This window comes from Rhinolophus sinicus, chromosome 13, assembly GCF_057876585.1.
Source record: "Rhinolophus sinicus isolate RSI-liver-muscle chromosome 13, RSI-T2T, whole genome shotgun sequence".
Taxonomy (NCBI): Eukaryota; Metazoa; Chordata; class Mammalia; order Chiroptera; family Rhinolophidae; genus Rhinolophus; species Rhinolophus sinicus.
The window spans coordinates 51,411,875-51,433,174 of record NC_142513.1 but is presented as its reverse complement, the minus strand read 5'-3'; the positions used below and the strand labels follow the sequence as shown (position 1 = coordinate 51,433,174).

Here is a 21,300-nt window from a genome sequence, read left to right as displayed (position 1 = left end):
AATGCACGAACTTGGTTAAAAAAAAACAAAATAAAAATTTTTTAAAAAGTGCAAAAACTGCAATTATTTTTGCCCCAACCTAATAGTAAAGGGTAAACGTGTTCACTTAGTACATGTGGTGGGCATTTGGGGACCAAGTGACACACGAGAGGGATGTGTTTTCTGCCACTGGCTGGAGCTGACTTTCTAGGTGGGAAGACAGACAGTACGCAAGTAAAAAAGTTGACCCAAAACCTCACGTATGTACCCATTTATGCGAACTCTCCCCCGCTGTTATACTATAGCCCCCAAAAAGTCTGGGCTATGTGAAGCCTCCACAGAATCCACACGGATACGTGACCTCGAGTTACCCAGATCAGGTGAGCAAGAGGCAAGGAAATTGGAGGCCTTCGTATGACACCTGCTTTCTAGGGGGGGAGAGCAGCCCCATGAAGGGCCAAGGACACTATATCATTGATGTTTTTAGGAGCCCAGTGGTCTGGGGCATGTCAGGACATCCCCGCCACAGGGAAAGACACCTTTACAAGCAGCAACCAGCCCCTGTGGGTTCTGGAGGCAGCCGGGAGACTCATTCCCAGGCAGTAGGGTTGAGCCTCCGGCCACAGGTACCAGGCTGGACTTCAAAGTGCCATGGAGACCCCATGACATGCCTCCCCTTCCCTCCCACTCCTGTTTAAATCGGGGGTGTCCACAGCGGCTGGTCTAGGCCTGTCCCACTGTTCTCTCTTGGGGGTTGGCGCTTGGGAGGAGATACCGTCTCTTTGGAGTTCATGGGTCTTCCGATCGAGAGAAACTGCGCAAGAAGCTGTACCTGAGGGACCCCTGCAGGAAACCGTGTATTTTCACTGACTTCAGTGACACAGTCCTGAACGTTGAGCCCAAACATGAGGCTTTGGGGGTGGGGTGGGGAAGGGTGAATTAATTTTGCATGTGGGGTGTACGCGTTTCTCACCTCACCTGTTCTGCCAGCGCCTTGCCACCCCTCCAGCAAGAGCTGGACTCTGTCCCCTCCCCTTGAACTTGAGTGGGCTTTTCTGTGACTGCCTCTACTCTTAGAGAATGGCAGAAGTGATGCTGTGTCACTTTTGAGTTGTCTGCCATAGGAGTGACCCAGTTCTCCTGAATGTCCCCTTTGCTCTGCTGGGGTGTTTGCCATGAAATCCCGCCATCCTGCTTCAGGGCAGCCCAGCAGCCCACTGGAGAGGGGACCTGCAGGTGGTCTGGCCTCAGCTGCCAGCCTTCTGAGAGTCCCAGCCTCTGTCTGTCCCTAAAGCCACCCCAGCTGAGGCCACGTGGAGCAGAGGTGAGCTTTCCTGACCAAATCTCAGATTTGGGACAACTCTGGAGGGCCATTGAAGGCCCAGAGCTTCCTGTGGAATCGACTATGCACACAGAGAGGTCACGGATGAACATGAAGGTCAAGACAGAGATCACGGCTGAAGATATTAATTTAGGAGACACCAGAATGTACATGGTTTTAAGTCTTGGGTCTGGGTAATGTGACCTAGGGAGGAAGTAAAGAGAGAGGGAAGCAGGTATAGGGCTGGTCTCTGGGGCACGCCATCACCCACACTGCTGGCAGAGAAAGGCAAGTGTGGTCTAGACGCTGGCAGAAGCGGGTGGCCCACAGGAGAGGGCTGCTGAGAGCTGGAGAACAGGACACTAAAATGCCTATGCAACTTGATACCCTGAAGGTCACTGGTGACCCATCGAGAATGGTGTTCGTGCAGTCCAGAGGACAAAAACCAGTGGAATGGTCTGCAGATGCAGGAAACTTAGGAGGTAGAGATGGCACGTAAAGAACGAAGGGCTGGCTTTCCAGGAGGGCTGGGCAACAACTTCCACCATCAGACAGAGAAAGACAACACAGATGCAGGTAGCTTTGTATAAGGGCTTTGGCCAAGGCCCTTTGCAGAGAGAGAGAGAGAGAGAGAGAGAGAGAGAGAGAGAGAGAGAGAGAGAGAGAGAGAGAGAGAGAGACCACTGCAAACGACCGCAACCCCAACCAGAAGGTCAATCAATAAACCCACAAAGTCCTGACCTTTCCCTTCTCGGAGTTCCTGCAGCTGTCATTCATTCTCTGTTGTCTAGGTCTCCGGGGCTGTCTTCCCAGGGGGCTGTGGGCTCCTGAGCAGACCTTTTATTCTCTGGTGTTCTCAGCGGTTTCCAGGAAATGCTTGGGTCCAAAGAGAAGCCCACGCGACACGTGTGGATGGAGAGCTCGTCAACTTCAGCTACCAGCCTGGAATTGCTAAAGGTCATGCAGGAATCCAAGCAGCTTACAAAAAAGAAAAATCACAGGATCATGGCTGTTAGAAGTTAACCCACCAGAGGATCAGAACGCTCAGAAAAAGGAGAAGGTTCTACCAGAGCCCAGAGGCAGGTGGCTGGTTGTTCTCCACACGTAACATAAGCTACAGGTTTCCCAGGGGCTGTGGGTAGTTCCTTGTCTAGTAAACAAATGACCTTTACTTCATGAACTTTCCGGGTGCTGCTCCAGCATGAAAAGGAGGCACTCCGCGTTCTTGGGTGTGTGTGTGTGGGGGGCTTTTCTCCTTGATGCCAGGAGACGAACCGCCCCCTGGAGGCGCAGGAGCTGTGTCACCCCTACTCCATGCCAGGCCCTGAAGGGGTCCAACTGGCTGCAGCGGTTCCGGTTATGATGGTGGGGTGCCCTTGCTGTGACCTCAGCTTGGGCCAAGGTCAGCAGGGGCGTGATGCCGGCTGACACCTTCAGGAAGAGGGGAGCCGTCTGGGCTGTCAGCAGAGTTGGGGTGGGGGCAAGAGGTCAGAGAGGCTAGGCTGGAGGGAACAGGTGCCCGTTCTGGCATGACAGGGGCCTGAGCTCTGTGTGGGGGCCACACGGGCAGCAGGGGGGTGTCACTGCACCCCCATATGGAGCAGGGGCAGCTCCACCAGCCAGGTGGCTGCTGTGTGTCAGACACAGACTCACCTTCACGTCCCACCCAGGGTTTTGCAACCACAGATGGATAAGGCACAGGAGTGGATGATTTGTTAGCACTTGCTTGGGGAGACACAGCCACCCGCCAGCACGGCATTTACCGGCCACCTCTGACACCGTCCACAGCTGTGGCCGGCAGGCTCTGCAGCTCCCTGTAGCCAAGTCCCAGACAAGCTATGTGACCGCTGCGGAAAGAAAGGACACAGCCGCCCTCTCTCAGCCCCTGAGGACGGGTTTTCATCTTTGATTTCACAGACAGCTTCCAATTGTTACGGAAAAACATTTTATTAAACATATTCAGCTCGCTTCCAATGAAATGATTAATTTTTTCATTTACAGTGGTGTCCCATGTTTGTCTCCTGTTCTTTTTTTTTTTTTTTTTCCTTTCAAAACCAGCACCAAAATGTCAAAGAAAAATACCATGGGTACAGTACGTAATGTAAGTTAACTAATGGAAACTATATACATTTGACTCTGGAGAAAAGCCATGCTATTATCGCCATTGAGGGCCTTTCAATGTCAAGCCGTGGTCATCTGAGAGGGTTTCATTTGCACGAATGCAAACAGCACCATAAGATCGTAAGACTCTAGTTAGTGACACGCTAGTGCAACCAACAGGTACAGTACTTGAGGGACAGTACAGGGTGTCGTTCACAATAAAGAATTGTCGCTGTTGTAGTCACAGGGCTGCAGTGACTTCTGAAGAAAGTGGAACAAGAGTGCCACCATGGTTTCCCCGAAATCAAACACCGCTTGTGGGCTGGTGACTTTCCGCAAGTGCTCAGAAAGTCATGGACTTTGGGGAACCATTGGGGTGTTTCATAATAACTGAACCCGTCACTTGCATTCTGAGGGTGTGAGGCCCCTGGCAGGGGCGTCCAGTTGGTACGATCAAGGTGGCCAGGGAGCAAACTCAGGGGCACCAGGGAAAGCGCTCTCCTCGGAGCACAGATATGTACTTGCGTGCTCTGCCCGGCCCACAGACCCAGGGGCCGAGTCAGCCGGGCCACCCCGGCTCTGTCCACATGTGATGAAGCACCGAGCATTTGTGGCTGGGGGAAAACTGAGACCTAGCTCCCCAAGATTTAAGGGTTTTGTGGAAACGGGGCTTTGGGGAGTCTGCTGGTGGCCAAGACTGAGCTGGGGGGTGGGGGGGGGAACAGTATTTTGCACAGGCCCGGGGGCAATGGCTGGCGGGTGACATTCCAGGGTGAGCGGCTCCATCCCGGCCTCCTCTCATTTCTCTGCACAGAGTAGCACCTAAGGAGGTGTTTCTACATCTCTTTGATTCAGGTGGGGCTGCACCCAATCCCTGCCATCCGCACCACTTCTCTGCCTCTGGGGAGGGGGGGTAAAAATCCAATCCCAACACACAGCCCATCAGGCAGGCTGGAGAGGGCAGAGAGGTGTTTTTGTTTTTCTTCCTGATGTAAGCCCCCCCTCCCCCCCCAAGTGGCGACATCAAAAACACGAACACAGATACATCAATACAGCACCGATACATCAAGAAGCGCCTAAGTGAGATCCCTCTGAAATAAGGGAGGAGAAGGTGGGCTTCTTGTGGTCCAGTCCTTAGCACCCATCCAACACCCACCAAGGCGCTCAGCGAAACAGAACCTCCCAGCATCTAGGATCCCTGTTCCCAGGATAGGCTCCCTTCCTCCCAGCTCCTGGAGCGGGCAAGGACCCCCAAATCTTCTGAGCTCTCAAAGAGGCCATGCTTGTCGTCTCCCTGGGCTCCAGAGAGGGCACAGTTCTGTTCTGAGGGGCGAGGGGACTTCAGGACGGAAAGCCCTCCTTCATGCTTTTCTAGTGTCATTCTTGCCCCACTAAGAGGAGGGATCAGTGATGACAGCATGGAAAGGCTGGGCTGGGGTACGGGAAGGTCTGATGGGCACGCAGCGATCCCGGCCAGGTGGCACTCCTCCCCTGATCCTGTCACACCAGGTCGCACGGCCCCTGGAGGAAACCTGCCCCGTGATGGGTGAAGCAGCCAGGCCTGAGCTCGCGTCCTCAGATGTTCTAAAGATAATCAACGTCAGATAGATGGCCAAGGTCAACAGGAAACCACCTATAAGGTGCAAACCTTTACGAAGTACTGGCTAGAGTAGAGGTCCCCAGAAGGCAGAGGGGGAGCCCCGTATACCCCTGACAAAGCTGTGCTGAGCTCCCCTTTATGCCAGCAAGCTATCCCATAGCCCAAATTAGCACGTGTCCTGTTTCAAAGCACCTGGGAGAAAGGCTCTCGATGCCTCCCCAAACCCAAACCCTTCCAGAACATTCTCCCCACATGGGTGGGTACACAACTACTTGGCCCTGGTCTTCTTGTTGGCTTATGCACGTTCAGCCTCTCAGAGGGAAAACTTCCGGGATCTAGAGGACAAGTTTTCAGAGATGGGCACGCAGGTCACGTGCCAGTTCCTGGGGTGTCACGAAGGGCTCCAGCCGCCCGGCCCCTTTAGGAGAAACCATTAGCAGAGGCTCGCTGAGATCTGTCCTTTCGTCCAGGGTGTCGCTGGCTTTCACAATAAAGCCTGTTTCCATGTCAAATGTCTTATTTTGGGATAGCGCCCCCATGGTACATCAAGCACTGGGAATTCAAACGTCAGAAGAAAGCCGAGACAGAGGCAGTCAGCGACGCGTCTCTCTGTCGGCAACTGTCAGAGGTGTTCCCCTTGAGGTACACGGAACGTTAGAAACTACGCTTATTTTGTGACTCATGCCTCATTTTTTTCCTTATTGTAGAAAGCCATCCAGTGGCTGTTAACAATATATTAAGTATAAAAAAAAAAAAAAAAACACTAACGGCAAACGTCAAGTTCGCTGTCAAGTTCGGTGGGATTGGATTTGGGGGACAGCCTGGTGGGGGGAGCAGTGACGTGCTTTGGGGGCTCCTGGCCGGGCCGCAGGACTGGTGTGCTCTTGGGTGGGCGGGCTTTCAACTAGCCATGTCATCAGGATTCAGACCTCGCATGGGAGCGTCGCAGGACGGTGGCAGCGCGGGTCATGAGCTTGGCGATGGAGGTGGTGGGGGCTGACGCATCTTGGTGGCATAAAAGTCCCTGCACGTCTGGCAGCACCGCTGGTACCACCGCATGTCCTGACAGAGGTTCTTTTCTCGGATGACCCGACAGTACACCGTCCACTGGTCCCGAGTGCACTTGTAGGTCAGAGCAGCTAAGGGGACAGTGGAGAGAGAAAACCCAGGTGTTATGGATGGCACGGGGATGGCGTGATACATGCACAGAGATGGCCTGCGGCCTGACACACCCTGGGGCTGCCCTTACCAGGTGTACCCTGCAGCCTGGCACAGACCAGGAGGTCATGGCCCCTGCCAGGGCCACTGTGGGTGCTGCTTTCTTCTACAGAGGACATACCCGTGTCCACTCTGACCCCCTGGCAGAGTTTCGTGTTCTGGCTGCCTCCTCCAGGCAAGAGTACTGTTCACTCTGCTTCTGAGCTAAATGGCACTTACTGTTATCTTATGGTGGATGATGTCATCCCTGCTGGCATTTATGAAACAGAATGGCACAGGGAACTGAAGAGCAAAGGGCCCACAAAAGCACAATGTCACAACACAGGCAAGTGGCCCAAATCTCCTTCAGCGTCTTAGTTCTGCGGAGAGAAGGTCCTGACCTAAGGGGTCTCTGTAGGATACAAAGGGGGCTTGTGCATGCAACAGCCTGGGGGCACCTCGGTGAGCTTAAACCCCCCCAGGGAAGCCACTGAGAAAGCCCCTTCATTCTGGTGGCATCCAGCATTGCGCCAAGGGGCTTCCGGCATATTCCCTGGGGATTTCTGTTTGCAAAAGCAGAAACTCTGTCCATGAGCATCATCAGATCAGTGTCAAAACTTCTTCGGGTGCCACTGCCAGCCTGGGGCATGGTCTGCTAAAGAGCTGGTTCTGGTCACTCAGAGTCAAACTGCTCACACAAGAGCTCCCCACTGAATTAAAGACCCCGCCTCTGTTTTCTTCTCAACCATTAGCTTGAGGAATATCCCAGGTGTAATCAACAAGTTTTCATGCATGACATCCTCAGATCCTCCATTTCCAGAAGAAAGCACCTCCCTTGGTCCCCATCATGCACAGGAACCCTAAGACACTTGAGGAACATTCTTTCGTGTTCCCCGTTTGTTGGCAGAGGAGATAGTGGGACAGTTAGAGGGGCCGCGTTGGAGACTGCAGTTAGCAAGCATTTTTTTTTTCACGAAAAGGAATGAAATTCCATCTCTGAAACCTCTGCTCTTCTACAGAACTGACAAATGGTGGCCTCTCGAGGACTCAAATGAGGCTCAAACCTATAGAACCCCCACTGCCAGTGGGGACTGGCTGGCTTGGGGGACACAGCACCCCTCAGGAGCCAGGGCCAGCAGAGGCACTCACCAAGGCGAGGGGAGGTGATGGTGTTCACGTTGATCTTGTCATTGCAGACCTCCTGGTGGCACTGTCTGTAGGCTGCTGGCTTCGAGAGGGCAGGGCACTCGTTGCCATGGCGCCCGGTGACCTTGTGCATGCACTGTACCACGCGGGACTGCAGGCCCTTCCCACAGGTCGACGAGCACTGCCAGAGACAGGGACAGCCTGAGCTGGGGGTCTCACCTGGGCTGGGGGGCTCTGACCCCACGATGCAGCCGCCCCTGGGCCTGGCCCCTGTATGTCATTCCCAGGTGCTTGAAATAATTGCAGGACAGGAGGGCTTGGCCATGCCCCAGCTGCCTGATGGAAGATGGTTTCAAGATGTTATGGATTGAGCATTCACAGGAATCCCTAACCCTGAATGGTATTTGGAGGTAGAGCCTTTGGGAGGTAATTAGGTTTAGATGAGGTCTTAAGGGTGAGGTTCCCATGATGGGATTAGTGCCCTTAGAGACAAGGGAGAGAGACCAGAGCTCCCTCTTTCCACTATGTGAGGACACAACAGGAAGGTAGATGTCTGCAAGCCAGGAACAGAGCCCTCACCCACAAACCTTGACCTTGGACTTCCAGCCTTTGGAACGGTGAGAAATAAACGTCTGTTGTTTAAGCTCTGCAGTCTACAATATTTTGTTATAGCAGCTCGAGCTAAGACAAGATAATCGCTGAAATACTAGCTTATGCTGGTAGCATTTCACATCCCACCTCTCACCCCTGTTGCAGGCAGAGAGCTGGACTTTGCAATTCTTGAGACACTGGGCAGGGTGGCCTGTTGGTGTCCCGAAGGCTCTGAGCCTGATGACCATGGGGGTCCCCCCAGCACATTGTGCTGCGTGAGGCTCCTGGGCCTTTGCCCAGCCCTGTGCACGGAGAGGGGCCCAGTATTGACTGGGGTTGAATTTCCCACAAGGCTGGAGGGTTAGAGCTCAGAATTAAGTCAAGTTAGAGAAAATGAATTAGTGCAACCTTTCTTGCATTATAGACTCATGGACTAATATCGGAGTTAACAGCTTTAATTTAGACGCCGAATTCCTAGTTGCTGGCGTCTCCAGCACTTGCAGCCCTGGGTTTGCTCAAACCAGCCAAGGCAGTAGAACAGACCATACCCAGTTCCCCAAGAGTGGACTTGGTAAGACTTTACTGTGTGGAGCTGCTCTCCCCCCGTTCCTTTTCCTGTTCCTTTTCCTGTTCCTCTTCCCACTCCTTTAAAGTGTTTCACACGCAGCCTGCCAGGTGTCCGGCTCCTCCACCCTGACCCTGCGCTCTGAGCTCCTCGGCCCTTCCCTGCTCTCCCTGCTCTCCCTGGGAACTGTCTCTCCGTTCAGTTGGTCTCTTCCCAGCCTGAGTCCGGTAGGTGTGTACACTCGCTCCATCTGATGTCCCCAGTGATTTACAGGGTTTTGAGGGCGCTCGGCAAAACTTCAGTGAAACAAAGGCCATGGGGCAGCAGCTCAGTTGGAGTTAATATGGGCAGTTTGAAGCAGAGAGAGGGACGCGGGGGCTATTGCATGTAGTGAAGAATTAGGTAGCGTCTGGATCCTGTGCTTCCCCGTCTCTGCCCCCTCAGGCCTGACCACAGCCTGTGCTGTAGGAAGGGCCTTCCCTGGGAATCTGGGAAGAGCCACCAGGCCAAGCTCCGCAGGAGCCTGTGCTATTACCATCTGTGCCTGGTGGGTACCATCTGCTCCCAAAGGGGCTTTTGTGCACCAGGTGAATTCCTCTGCTTACTAGTCTGACAAGCAGGAGCATAACTTTTTGCACTTTAGAAGGATAAAGGGGCCCAGAGGGCGTGGTGCTCTGAAGGAGCCCCAGTCTTTTCAAATCACAAAAGAGGTGGAAACACCACAAGCAGCCCGTCCGTGGGCCCTGGCCTATTCCAATCGGAAGAGTGTCTCTCTCCAGGACAGGCCGTGCCTCAGCTTTGCACTTTGTTCCACATCTTTTGGATAAATCCATCCAGGGTATCTCATGGCCTTAAGAATTCATCATGTATCACACATGTAGAGTTCTGGGCTCCAGAGCTCAGGAGTTGGCGCTGGAGCCCACGGAAGTTTGACAGGTACTGAGGTGGAGGGATGGGGTCACGTGAGGAGGTTCCCACCAAGGGGAGACCTTGAACGTAGGGCAGGGGTCACAGCAAAGTGACTTCTGCCTGAGGGGCATCTGGGTGGGAGCTGGCTGCAGGTCAGAATCTGCTGCATGGAATTACCCGGCGAGCGTTTACAAATCTTCATGCCCTAGACCAGTCAGTATCTCTGGAGGGGCACTGGGCATCAGTGTTTTTCAAAGCTGTCCAGGTGACTGCCACATGCGGCCAGAGCTGAGACTCTCCAACTTAACCCTGGCCTTCTTCCCAGTGTCCCATGTAGAGTGGGAGCAGTTCTCTTTTCTTGCAATGCATTAGTTGAGTATTTATATATAGATAAGTGTAATTAAGCAAGAATGGACGTTCAACTGCAGCTCTGATAGCTGAGTTTATATACAGGTGACAGGGGTACTCGAGTATAAGGTAGCAAAGGCTTTCACTCAAAATTATTCTTGGAAAGAAGTAAGTTGCCTAACATTTAAGTAAGAACAAAGCCTCTCACAGTTCAGAGACAGGAGGAAGGGATGCCCTTAATTATTTTGTAGCAAGCTCACTGGGGGTAAAAGAAAACGGGGGGGAGGGAGGCAAAGAAATGTGATGGTTTTCTGGGGAGGTAGAACTTCAGAACCACAAATGAATGAGGATGACGTAAGAAACGTCAGAGCTCACTTACAAAAGCAACCTGGTCAGTGGACACACCCGAGACTGGGAGACCAACCGACAGGGTGAAGGAAGGCAAAGGCTCTGAATGCAGAGCAAAGTCATGCCAACACAGTGCCATCTTATGCCAACGTGGTACGACGCTATGCCAATACAGTGCAATGTATGCCAGTGCAGTTCAATTTTATGCCAACGTGCTACAATCTTATGCCAACGCATTGTAATGTTATGCCACAGCTCGTGAGGGAAGATCCAACGAAAGCAGCACAGATTCACAAAAAGGCGGCATCTCTGTGAACGCAGCCGGCACACTCCGGCAAACCCAACAGGTGACTCAGAAAGTGGAGCCGTGATGACGCAGACAGATACTGCAAATATTAGGGTGCACCTTACAAAATTGGTTATAGTCAACTGTTTTGGACCCTGTACAAGCAGCAATGTTATCAGGTTCAACTTCATAACGTGCTAGAGAGAGAGAAAACAGCAGTATTTCCGGGTTAAAATACAACTTTACATACGGAATGTGTAACTACGTCAATAAGTAACCTATTGTAAGTAAGCATTTGACTGGTCCGCCTACATGATTAAAGACTTTTATATCTAAGTTAGTCATAAAAATAAATAAATAAACAAACCCTGCTCCCTGGGGAAACGGGGTTACCCTGTACTCAGGGCCTCATTTCTGTGACTGTTTGGCACTAACAAGACCCACTTAGGGAAGAGAGAAATCTATAGACACCAACATCTCTGTTCTCATATCTTGACCTGGACTCACCCAGGTGGGAAGCTGGGTATCTTCACATTCTTTCTTGGAGAGGGCACCATCCAGGGTGGCACACGTGGTTGTTGGGTTTCTGGGTTCCCAGGAGCCTGCACAGGCTGATGGAGAAGACGCCTGCAACGATGCCTGTCTCACTCCTGTGGCATCTCCTGCCACAAGGTGGGCAAGTAGCCTGGCTGAATCACTTCCTAGCCCGGAATGCCAGGAAGGGTTTTGATGTCTTTTGCAGGTGTCATTATTATGGATGTGAAAAATCCGGCAAGGCCCCATCCTGTGGACCTATGAAAACCCAGTGCGAAATTGACAACGTCTCTGCCCGGAAATGATCAATGACCATCGTAAAACTCAGGTGTTCGGGGGCAACCTTGAGGATCTCTGAAAGTCCTTAGTCTTCTTTCGCATGCTTTGGGGCTGTGGGTGGGGGGTAGTATTCACAACACCCCTAGAATGTGCAGGCGGTGTGTTGACTCGTCCTGCGGGCTCACTCGTATGTTTCCACAACAGCGTGGAACATTCCACAACAATCCTGAGGCTGACATTGGCCATCCGGCTCAGTGGGGGGCAGTATCTTGCCCAAGGTCAGAGAATTAGTGAGTGGCAGGGGAGGGGTAGGACCCTGGCGCCCAATCCCACAGACCAAATGCCATCTTGCTGCATGAATTAGAGGTTGGACAGGGTGGTTCTTTGATGGGGGGGGCGGAATCCAAACACTAGGTCACTGCCCAGCCCCCCCCCCCTTTATTCATTGTCTTTCTTAGCATGAGTCATTGGCTTTTAATTCTCCAGTCTAGAAAAAGAACGGCTCCACAAGATCATAGAAAGTGTCTCCAAAGCTCTTCTACAGAGACGCAAGAGTCTGTTCTCATGACCCCTCCCGACCCCCACACCTCCAGGAGGCAGGGTCTGGCCAGGTGAGACCCCTCAGCTGCTGTAGGGGCACTGGGAACCCTGCAGACTCTGCCTCTTCTAGGGATTTGAGCCCTGGGCTAGGTTTTGTGAAATTTTAGCTGGGGTCCTAGAGGCTGAAGTTCACGCAGCTCTGGGCTGTGAATGGCTTGTGCTTGCTTGGAAGAGCTTTGGAGAGCATTGGGTGTTTGCTTATCCGCCTGGACACGATGTGAGCCAGCCCCACAGAAGCTGTTTCACTGTGTTCGTCGGATGAGAAGACAGGTTAGAAAGCGGCCATGTACAGAAGTGGTCCCAGTTTTGCTCAATACTCATGTATGTGTACTCATATAAATGGAGGCCAGGCCATGAAAAAAATTTCCCATGCTCTCATGGGGTTCGCGGGACTAATTTTGCTCTTCTGTGTCTTCTATAGTAAGATGGAATTACCTATATAATTAAAAATAAAAGAGAAGAACTCCTCCAGGGATACTTTGACATAGCCACCACCTTCCACGGTAGCTGCATTTTCATTTGAGTCCAGATGGTACCCAGCCTGCCCCTGGCCCCACATCCACGGGCGACCACAGCTTCCTTGATCAAGTTTCACCGAGGATGGGGCAGTGGCAGGGGGCAGGGGGGCTGTTAGCACGCTGTGTGCCCACTTACTAGCTGTGTGGTCTCGGGCAATTTACCTAACCTACCTGAGTCTCCAGTTCTTTATCTGTGGCTTGAGGATACGAAACCCTGCCTTGCGGAATGGTTTCCAGATTGAGAGAGCTTGGAACAGGTGCCTAGCCGGCTGCCTGGGATGGAGTGGGTCCTCAGCAAGCCCTGCTATGCTTGTTGTAATAACAGCAGCAAGTCCAGGGTCAAGAGCAGAGACAGCTGACCAGGGGGTCCCCGGAACCTGGGAGGGTGCACTCAGCCCCCAGGCCTGCTGGCTTAGTTCTCCCCGCCTCACTGATCTGGTAGCTCCGCCAAATAACCTCCAGGAGCACGAGGAGCGGCTGACGTGGCCCCAGGCAGGTTGGAGGGTTGCTTAGAAAGGGGTCCTCCTGTAACCTGAGCTGGCCGCACTGAGGATGACACAGGCGTGGACGAGGAATTCCATCTCTGTCCGCCTCCCCTCAGCCTCCACTTTAATTACTCAGCGAGGAGGAGACGGCACCATCTCCTGATAGCATCAAATTAGCCCCAAGCATCGCAGGGCAGCCATTTTTTCAGGCTCTTAAAATCCAAGCAAACAGATCTATAATAAGACATATGTGGTCTTGTTGGAAGCAGTCCTTTACTGTTGGGTGTTTCGTTTTGTTTTTTTTCCCCTCCAAGTCCCTCATTACATTACCATTTCATGTGGCTCTGGAAGATACAGGAAACTGAGACAAAAATGGGATCAGCAATAATTCCCGCAGAACTTGGGGTAGAAGTCCCACAGCAAAAGCAATAATGAAATTTAAAAAAAAAAAAAAAAAAGGTGCACAGAGAGCAAAAGGTTTACGGCAGCAAAAGAATGAGAAATATTTGATTTGCATTTACTTATAGGCTTGCAATGCAAATGATAAAGGGACTGGTGGAAAAGAGAGCTCCCACTTGGTAGATAAGAGTTTTCTGCAAAAACGGGAGGAAGGCCTTCTGTCCCTGCCACCCAGGTGACAGCGGGGTATTGTGTGTGCGAGCACGACTGGCCTGGCCTCTCTGGAGTAATGATAATAATAAAAATAATAATAACCGCCGCAGGGCCCAACGTCCATATGCCAACCGTGAGCTGGTAGTGGGTTTGCACCTGTCCTTGTTAGTTCTCTGCAATCCTTACACGAACAGTGCCCACTCACACAGTAGGTGTGCAACACACATGCACCAAATGCATGACAGCACCACGGACCCTCAGAGAGGGAGACCGCCTGTGTAACTCTTCCCAGGGGCCCAGCACCGGGCCCCCCACCCTGTCCTGCACTCCCCACCTCCCCCCTCACCCCCCCATGGCCACACGGCCTCTGAGCAGGAAGGAACATGGTCTCTGCCATTGCATGAAGGTCTGACCGTAAGGAGAGGCTCCACCACAGCCGTGAGGACGCCTTTCTCCTCCCTTCTCCCACCTGTAAAATCACGACTATAACTAACACCAGATCCCAAAGGGATATGTTGAAAATTCGCTCAAGTAGGTTGTAAAGATCTCGGGAAGAGGAAAATGCTACAGGAATGTTGAAGGCATGCATGAGCTCTGGGCACGGGCGGGCCCCCTCCATAGGCTCTGGTGTGAGCAAGGGACCAGGTCAGGGTGACACAAGGTGAGGACCTGCCCCTCACTGCACAGTGTGATGGCGCCGTGCTCTCTCTGAGCCGTTCTGAGGGGCCAGCCTGCCTCAGACAGCTTTGGGTAACAGAATGAGAAACACAGGGGGTAGGGGGGAGAGAACCTCCTACAGTAACTCCATTTTCTGTTTGTGTCTGAAAGGCACTTGGCTGGTGAAATGTCCAAAGCTCTTCAAAAGCATTTTTGATGGATTTCCCCTGACTTGGCATGAGCAATGCAAACCTCAGAAGCTGTCGAAACCTGAAATAGCAGGTTTAAACAATAATGAAAATCCCCACTGTCTTTGCTCCAGCCTTGAAACTGGAAATGCTTTCTTACACACACACACACACACACACACACACACACACACACACACACACACACACACGCCCTTCGACTCCTGCTCCCTTTCAAGCTGCCTTTTTCCTCCTGTCCTTGGCCTTGGCTTTGGGTTTCCCCTCATCTCTCTGAATTTGCAGCCTGCTGACCTCCAGAGTCTGCTTGGGACCTTATAGCCAGGGGCCCAGAAAACCGAGGTGACCCCCGATGACTTTGCTTATCCCAAGAGCTCTTCACTCTGGTTGGTGAGCCTGGAGCTTGGGGCACGGAGCCGGCAGGGGCAGCTCTCACTGTCTGCCCAGTTCGGTAACTTGGCTCTCCCATCAGCGACTGTCTCAAAGACGCTCAGACACTCCACCCCATTACAGTCTCTCAGAGGAGCCCCGATTCCCAGGGGTTATGACCCTGGCTGGAGGGCCTGGTGCCGGGAGGTACAGGGTACACGGCAAAAAGGAAACAACACCAGGAGGCCTCAGACCTGAACTGACCACACCTCACTCTGCTTCCTGCCCAAGCCTACCTGAGACCACAAGAATCGCCCTTGCTCACAGTACAGGGTGCATTTAGCCAGTGACCGCTAGGACCCTTCTCACTCCCCGGCTGTAATGACAGCTTTATTCTGATCCACACCTGGAGGGCTACAGTCCAGACGATGTCATGCTGCCTGTCACTGTGTTGGCTTGGGTCCCCCTCCATGACCTCTGAACTCTCAGTGGCTTATCAGGTACCACGGAACTATCGCGTCTAGACAAGTCTGCCACGGAACATTTACAAACGTCTTCTAATCAGAACCTAAACTGCTGCTAGCTCGCCTACATCTCCAGGGCCTTGGGGACCCATCGGTGACCTTTCTCAAGCTGGATATACTTGGATGTGAGACAACATTTCTCAGTGCGGTTCTATCAAAGGCTGGGCAGCCCTTCTGCTAAAAGAGAAAGTGAGGTCAGAAGAGGTTACTCCTGGGGGCTGTGTCTCTCAACACGTAACACCAGGTGGTAGACTCGAGACAGAGAATGGACTTAGTTGTCACATATGAAGGCACCTTGAAAGCTCTGAGTATCTGAGAAATAGGCAGGGCCAGCATTCATGATTCCCAATTCAGAGAAAAAGAGACCGAGGGTCAGAGAGCTCAAGACCCATCAAATGGTGAAGCAAAGCTGTAACATAGCCTTGTAATGCCTCTAACCCAGGACTGTGGGTTCTGATGGCATATTTCTTGTGCAAGAGCCTTCGTGTAGAGTCTCCCCTCCAATCTAAGATTCATTCTGGCAGCTCCCTGCTAAGGTTTATTACGTTCCTGTGCTTGAGTTGGGGAGACACTGGATTGCTGGCCTCAGTTCTATGGCTTGGGTCAGATTTTCTGATCCAGGAGTACATAGGAAGGAGGTGTTTTGGTCTTCCTCAAATTCACCGTTATCCAGATGCCGTCCTGTCAGCAAACTGTCAGCACGGCCAGCAAAATGGAACCTGAGGAATCTGGCTTTTATGCACTCCAGGGGTTTGGAGGAGTTTGGATTCTGACTTGTGTGTCAGCGGAAATGGCATTTCGGCAAAGACCAGATTCCAATGAGTTTTGCTCTCCAACGGGCAAACCAGCCCTTCCTCCATAAAGCAGAGGCACAAAGCACATTACCTGCCTGAGCCAAGCAGGTAGATCCAAGTGGCTGCAAGAAACGTGGGGAACTAGAGAACCATGGCCTGGGGAGACCACAGTGGCCATGAAAGGACGCAGCCCACGGGGCCCTGTTGCCAGATTTCTGTAGAAAAGCCCAAATCCAAACTTCCAGGTGAAATTTTCCCCTTTTTAAACGTTAGCAACTAATTCCACAATGTTCAAGAAGATTGTACAGGCCACGCCAAAACCAGTGGCTCTCGGGCCATCAGTCTGCAACCTTCCAGAGAAGAGACAGTGAGAGAAATGATGGGGAGTTTTCCATTGCTAAGATCGGAAGTGAACACAAACATACTGTATGCTCTCATTGGAAACTGTCATTAGAAAGTGAGACATTAGAAAGGTTCATTAAAAATGTTACAGTTTTGGGGAAAAGCCTCTCTAGAACGCGTACTGGATGGTTCTCACATGTGACAACAGCACTCACCTCTCTTGTTGGCGTAAACAGGCACCTGTCTGTCCAAGGTGTCAGGTGAGTAAATCAAAGGAGGTTACACAGCAAAGATCGCTTTTTGTCACTCATCCGAATGCCGCTTACCCCTCCCTGGCCCAGGGGCGCTGCTCTGGCTCTGGGGGAGGGCTCTCGCTTGCTTTCTCCAGCTGCACGGCCTCACTCTGGCCCTACCCGCCCTCACCCACCCCGTCTGCTTCTCTACCCACACATCCCGGAAACAGGAAAATGCTGTTGGCCCACAAGCCCCCCGGCTGTGTGTCTGGGCCACGGCTCCCTCGCCTTTATGAGGCTCTTGGGATGGCTGTGAGGCCAAACCCCTGCAGGATGCTGGGGCGCAGCCAGCATGCTTCACAGGGTGGCATCCAGAGCACCCTGCTTTGTGCCTTGGCGGGCATTCCATTCCCTTCAATTTGCACGTTGTGTGGGGGGTCACCGGCAGGTGCTGAGTTTGGGAAGAAAACGAATCTGCTTGGTTAGACTGGGGCCACTGCCTTGACTTGAGGCCCGTGGGGAGAGCCGAGTGCCTGCCTCATGAGTCCGCTGGGCTGCCGGGCAGGATGGAATGGCGGGCACACCAGACTCACCTTGGACCAGTCCCCAGTTTTCCACTCGTAGCAGCCGGAATAGTCCTCGCACGCCTCCTCGGCTTTCGGCCTTGTGGATGCATCGCATTTTCCCTGGGAGTTGGTGCACGTCACGGTTCGCTTCTGGGTCCCTTTGCCACAGTTGGCGGAACACTGCAAGACACCGTGGGAATATGTAATCCAGCCCGACTCGGTTCAAGTCCCTCCACACCTCGTCAGCCCTACTCAGCGCCAGAGCCAAAGCTGGGGATGCAGGGACGAGGGTGTCATGTGTGCCCTTAAAGCCTCTTGGTCTTCTAGAACCTTCCGCTCCGGGTCCCAGCTGGGACTCCCCCCAAGTGGCTGCTGATGGGGGAGCGTCACGGAGTCAGGAGGGGCAGAACTCAGGGCACCCAGAAGGTCAAGCTGAAGGACTGGAATTTAGGTTCAAAGACCAAGGCAGCAGGTGAGTTCAAGGGTAAATGCTGGTGGGTCCATGGGAGCAGGTGAGGACACTGGGCACACAGGTCTGAGGTGCTGGCTCCCCCAGCTGGCTCCAGGTACACGGCCTGTGCCCGGGCCAGACTGCGGCCAAGCACCCGCTCCGGGTGGGAAAGGAGGAGAAGGAAAGCAACAGCACACGTGATTCTCACACAAGGCAGCTGGCCAGCCCAGGCAGGGAGCTTCAAAGACGATTTTAATGTGGCCACCAAGGATGGCCACAGAGCCGTGCTCCCTGTGCTATGTTACTTCCCGGGAGATATGGCAAGGGGAGGAGACCTGGGTAGGGTCTGAAGGACAACAAATGATGTGCCAGCCCTGAGAGTGCAAGGTGCCCACGCCCTCAGGCAGCAAGCAGCAGAGGGGCCACGGGGCCTAAGCACAGGGGACCTACAGGTGCGTGTGGAACCTGCTGGCCGGCACCACCTGGGACTCGGAGGGACAGAGTCCCAGCCGGGGTTTCCTCACCTCAAAACCCAAAGCAGAAGGAAGCCCAGGCAGAGCGGGTCCGTGACATGGGAGGGCATGATGGACACAGTGCACGAGCTGGCCAGCAAGCAGAGGGGACCTCCTGTGACCCGGGGAGCCCTCCCGCTGATCTGCCACGTGGGGAAGCCCTGTCCCCACGGTGGCAGCAAGCACAGAACTCGCAGGGATGGTGGGCTGAAGGCTGCAGCCTGCCAGGCTGTGCGGACACCGAGACACACACGTAGGCTGCCCGGGAGATCCATCGGCAGAGCAATTTCCTGGGTACCGGCGCTATCGTGGGGAGTGCTCAGGGCCCAAGGGGCACGGAATGGAACCCCAACAACTCTAGCTTCCGTTTTCATCCTCACTTCTTTTACCTAAAATACAGGAGGCTACAGCAGCGAGTATTTTGTCAGCTATAACAAACTTGACTTCTGAAAAAATGCATATATAAAGGATAAATGGTATTCTTTATATTTCTGTCATTAACATTTATCCCCAAATGCGATCTAACTTTATTTTTCCTATAAATTTATCTCTCTGTCTGAAGGTCCTACTGTGTTTCTTTCTTTTCTTTCTCTCTTTTCTTTCTTTCTAACCCACCCCCTCTCTTTCTTGAGGCTAATTTAGACTGGCTAGTTTTAGAAGAAATACACCTGCTCAGAGCTGGCTGTGGTGTCACCTGGGAGAGCACACATACTATATTTGATCCTGAATGCGGGGTAAAGGGCTGGTTTCAAGGGACCTCAGATGCAACGGGTCAGCCCATAGCAGGCTTCGCCCACAGAACTGCCCGGGCCGGCTGTTGGGGCCAGAAGGCTGCTGCTGGGAGCCCTGGGTTACTGTGTGGAAGGGTCATCCCCTGCTTCTCTGTGTGGGGCTGCTCCCTGACCATTTCATCAACTCCATCCTCACCATCTGACTCGTGGGCGTCTCCCTGATATCAAACCTCACGCCACTGGCTCTTTTCCCTACTAAGCGCCTACCCACCACTTCCTCCTGAGTGTCTGCTTTGTCTGACTCTGTTCTGTGTGCCTTGCTGTTTCCCTTCAATTGCAAACACAGAACATCTAGTCTACATCTTGACCACACCATGGCTCGGCCCTTTTGACCAGCAGCCCATGGGCCAGAGTGGCCTCGGAAGGGACCTAGGGGGATGATGTTTAGTTTCTCTCTTGGTTTCTGCCCAGAAGCCGAGGAGAGGAGACAGTCACCACCTCTTGCTTCCTTCTTGAGATGTGTTCTTCTTTCTTGGGCAGCAGACACTGAAAGTCATTGTCACCACGGGCTGAATAAAGGCACCCCATCAACAAAAACTCTCCCACGAGACATGTAAACCCAAGTGCTGCCGGGGAAAAAATATATCAGAGGGGCTTCACTACCTGGCAACGTGGTAGAAATACCAGTTTTTCGAGCAGCTCATGGAGGGCGGGGGGTAAGATTTGATTCCAAGTTAAATGTTTAGAAAGATTTTCCTCGAGCCTAGGCTGAGCCATTTACACCGACTGGTGTGGAGACTATTTCCAGATTAGGGTCAGGCATGTAGATAAACACACAGACAGAGATATTTCTATAAATCTTGTTTCAGTTGGCTCCCGTTTTCTGATACAATGTTCTTTAATCCCATGATGACAGCTGATAACATCAGGCTTGGTTATTTTGGTATTTGGTAAAGAGGCTTTATTTTTTTTTTCATAAGAAAGTCTGAATGGCAATTTTATGATTTTTGGATCAGATGAATGCATAAATCTTGTTTGGTTCACGAGCCAGGTGATAGAGACTAAGGCTCATGGGAGATGGGGGAGGGGAGAAAGATAGGGTTGGGGTGGGAGCTTACCTTCCCCTACCGCTCCAGCAAGTATCCCCGGCCCCCCTCAAAGATCCCTTGATTGTTAAACTTACAAACCTAAGTACACATAAATTTAAAAAAAAAATTTTTTTTTAACTTTCTTCTTTCCTTAAACTATCATAAAGGGTAGGTTAAAGACTCAGGTCTTTAAACGGTTACATGTCAAGATCCGTCTGAAAAGTAAACTCAGTTTTAGAACAGCCAAGGGCAGGCTTTCATTCATTAAGAATGGGCTGAATAACTTTCTGGTTCAAAATAATTCCAACTGTTTGGCAATAAAAGCGAACCTTAAACATATTTTCCACACTGAAGAGAGTGTCTTGGATTTAGCATTTCTGACTTTTCTAGAACACATCTGATGGCGGACCTGAGGGACGCTGGCCCTTTATTCAGCTTTTTTTGGTTGTTTCTTCTATAGCCAAACAATTAAAATCATTAATGCAAAGTCAATGCAAAGCCTCGAAGGACGACATTACCAAAGATCAACCGTTATTTCCATGATTGCTCTTCAAAGTTGAAAACTTAAGGCTTAATTCCCGTCTTTGCAAAATGGTTTATGGCCGTGAGATTTATAACTCCGAGTTGCACAGTACAAGCCATCCCTCCCAGCATCCGCCTGCCTCCTGCAATTTACAAAGACTGTCTCAGAGTGAAAGGAAAGACTTTGAAACAACCTTCCCAAGCTGACCACACTATAGTTCAAATATACCCAAAGATACTAAAGGTTGGTCTACCTACCTACCTACCTACCTATCTGCTTATTCATCCATGCTTCTGTATTTATATGAGAATTTTCATAGGAAATAGGCCTAAAAGTGCTGTGGTATATATTATCAATGACGCAGTATCCATATTTTCTAGCCATGTGGTTACCTCGGATGGAATTTAATCATACGTGAGCTAGAATACAGCTTTGAGTTGACCCGGGGGCTGGCAAGGGCTGTGATACATGGGGACATGTCACAAACACAATGAAGGAAAAGGTACCATGTTGGGGTCCCTGTGGACAAGGCCCCGAGGCCCGGGTCACCACCGGCGGCTTCCCAGGCACCTACCTGTGACCACTCAGACGCCTCCCAGATGGACAGGCAATCCTGGCCTTCGCAGCTCTGCACGGGTGCTGGCCGGGGGCCGGGGCAATAGAGGGGCCGTGTGGCAACATGTGTGCCGTTCTGCAGCTGGTACACGCAGGTCACCTCCCGCTGCTGTATGCCCTTCTCACAGGTCGCTGAGCAGGGGCTCCATGGGCCAGCCATCCACCTGCCCAGAAAAAGGAAAGACAGTGAGTGAAATACTGGATAGAGATACTGGATGGAGAGGCCAGCTTCCCCACAGGGCCCTTCAGACAGATCACGGAATCTTGGGCC

General features: G+C 52.2%; 1 protein-coding gene across 3 annotated transcripts in view; it reads right to left on the bottom strand.

The window, feature by feature from the left end:
• The window catches only part of ADAMTS17 (ADAM metallopeptidase with thrombospondin type 1 motif 17), a 255,794-nt gene that overhangs the window by 7,463 nt on the left and 227,031 nt on the right, over window positions 1–21,300 (bottom strand). For 2 of the 3 annotated variants that reach the window (XM_074317645.2, XM_074317646.2), the window contains 4 exons: window positions 20,989–21,193; window positions 17,137–17,289; window positions 7,347–7,524; window positions 3,228–6,139 (listed from right to left, as the gene is read on the bottom strand). In XM_074317645.2, the coding sequence (XP_074173746.1) occupies window positions 5,967–6,139; window positions 7,347–7,524; window positions 17,137–17,289; window positions 20,989–21,193 (709 nt within the window). In that variant the 3' untranslated portion in view covers window positions 3,228–5,966. Of the gene's footprint in view, window positions 1–2,041; window positions 2,279–3,227; window positions 6,140–7,346; window positions 7,525–17,136; window positions 17,290–20,988; window positions 21,194–21,300 lie in introns of those variants that run through there. The other variant, XR_016018253.1, reaches the window with a different exon arrangement.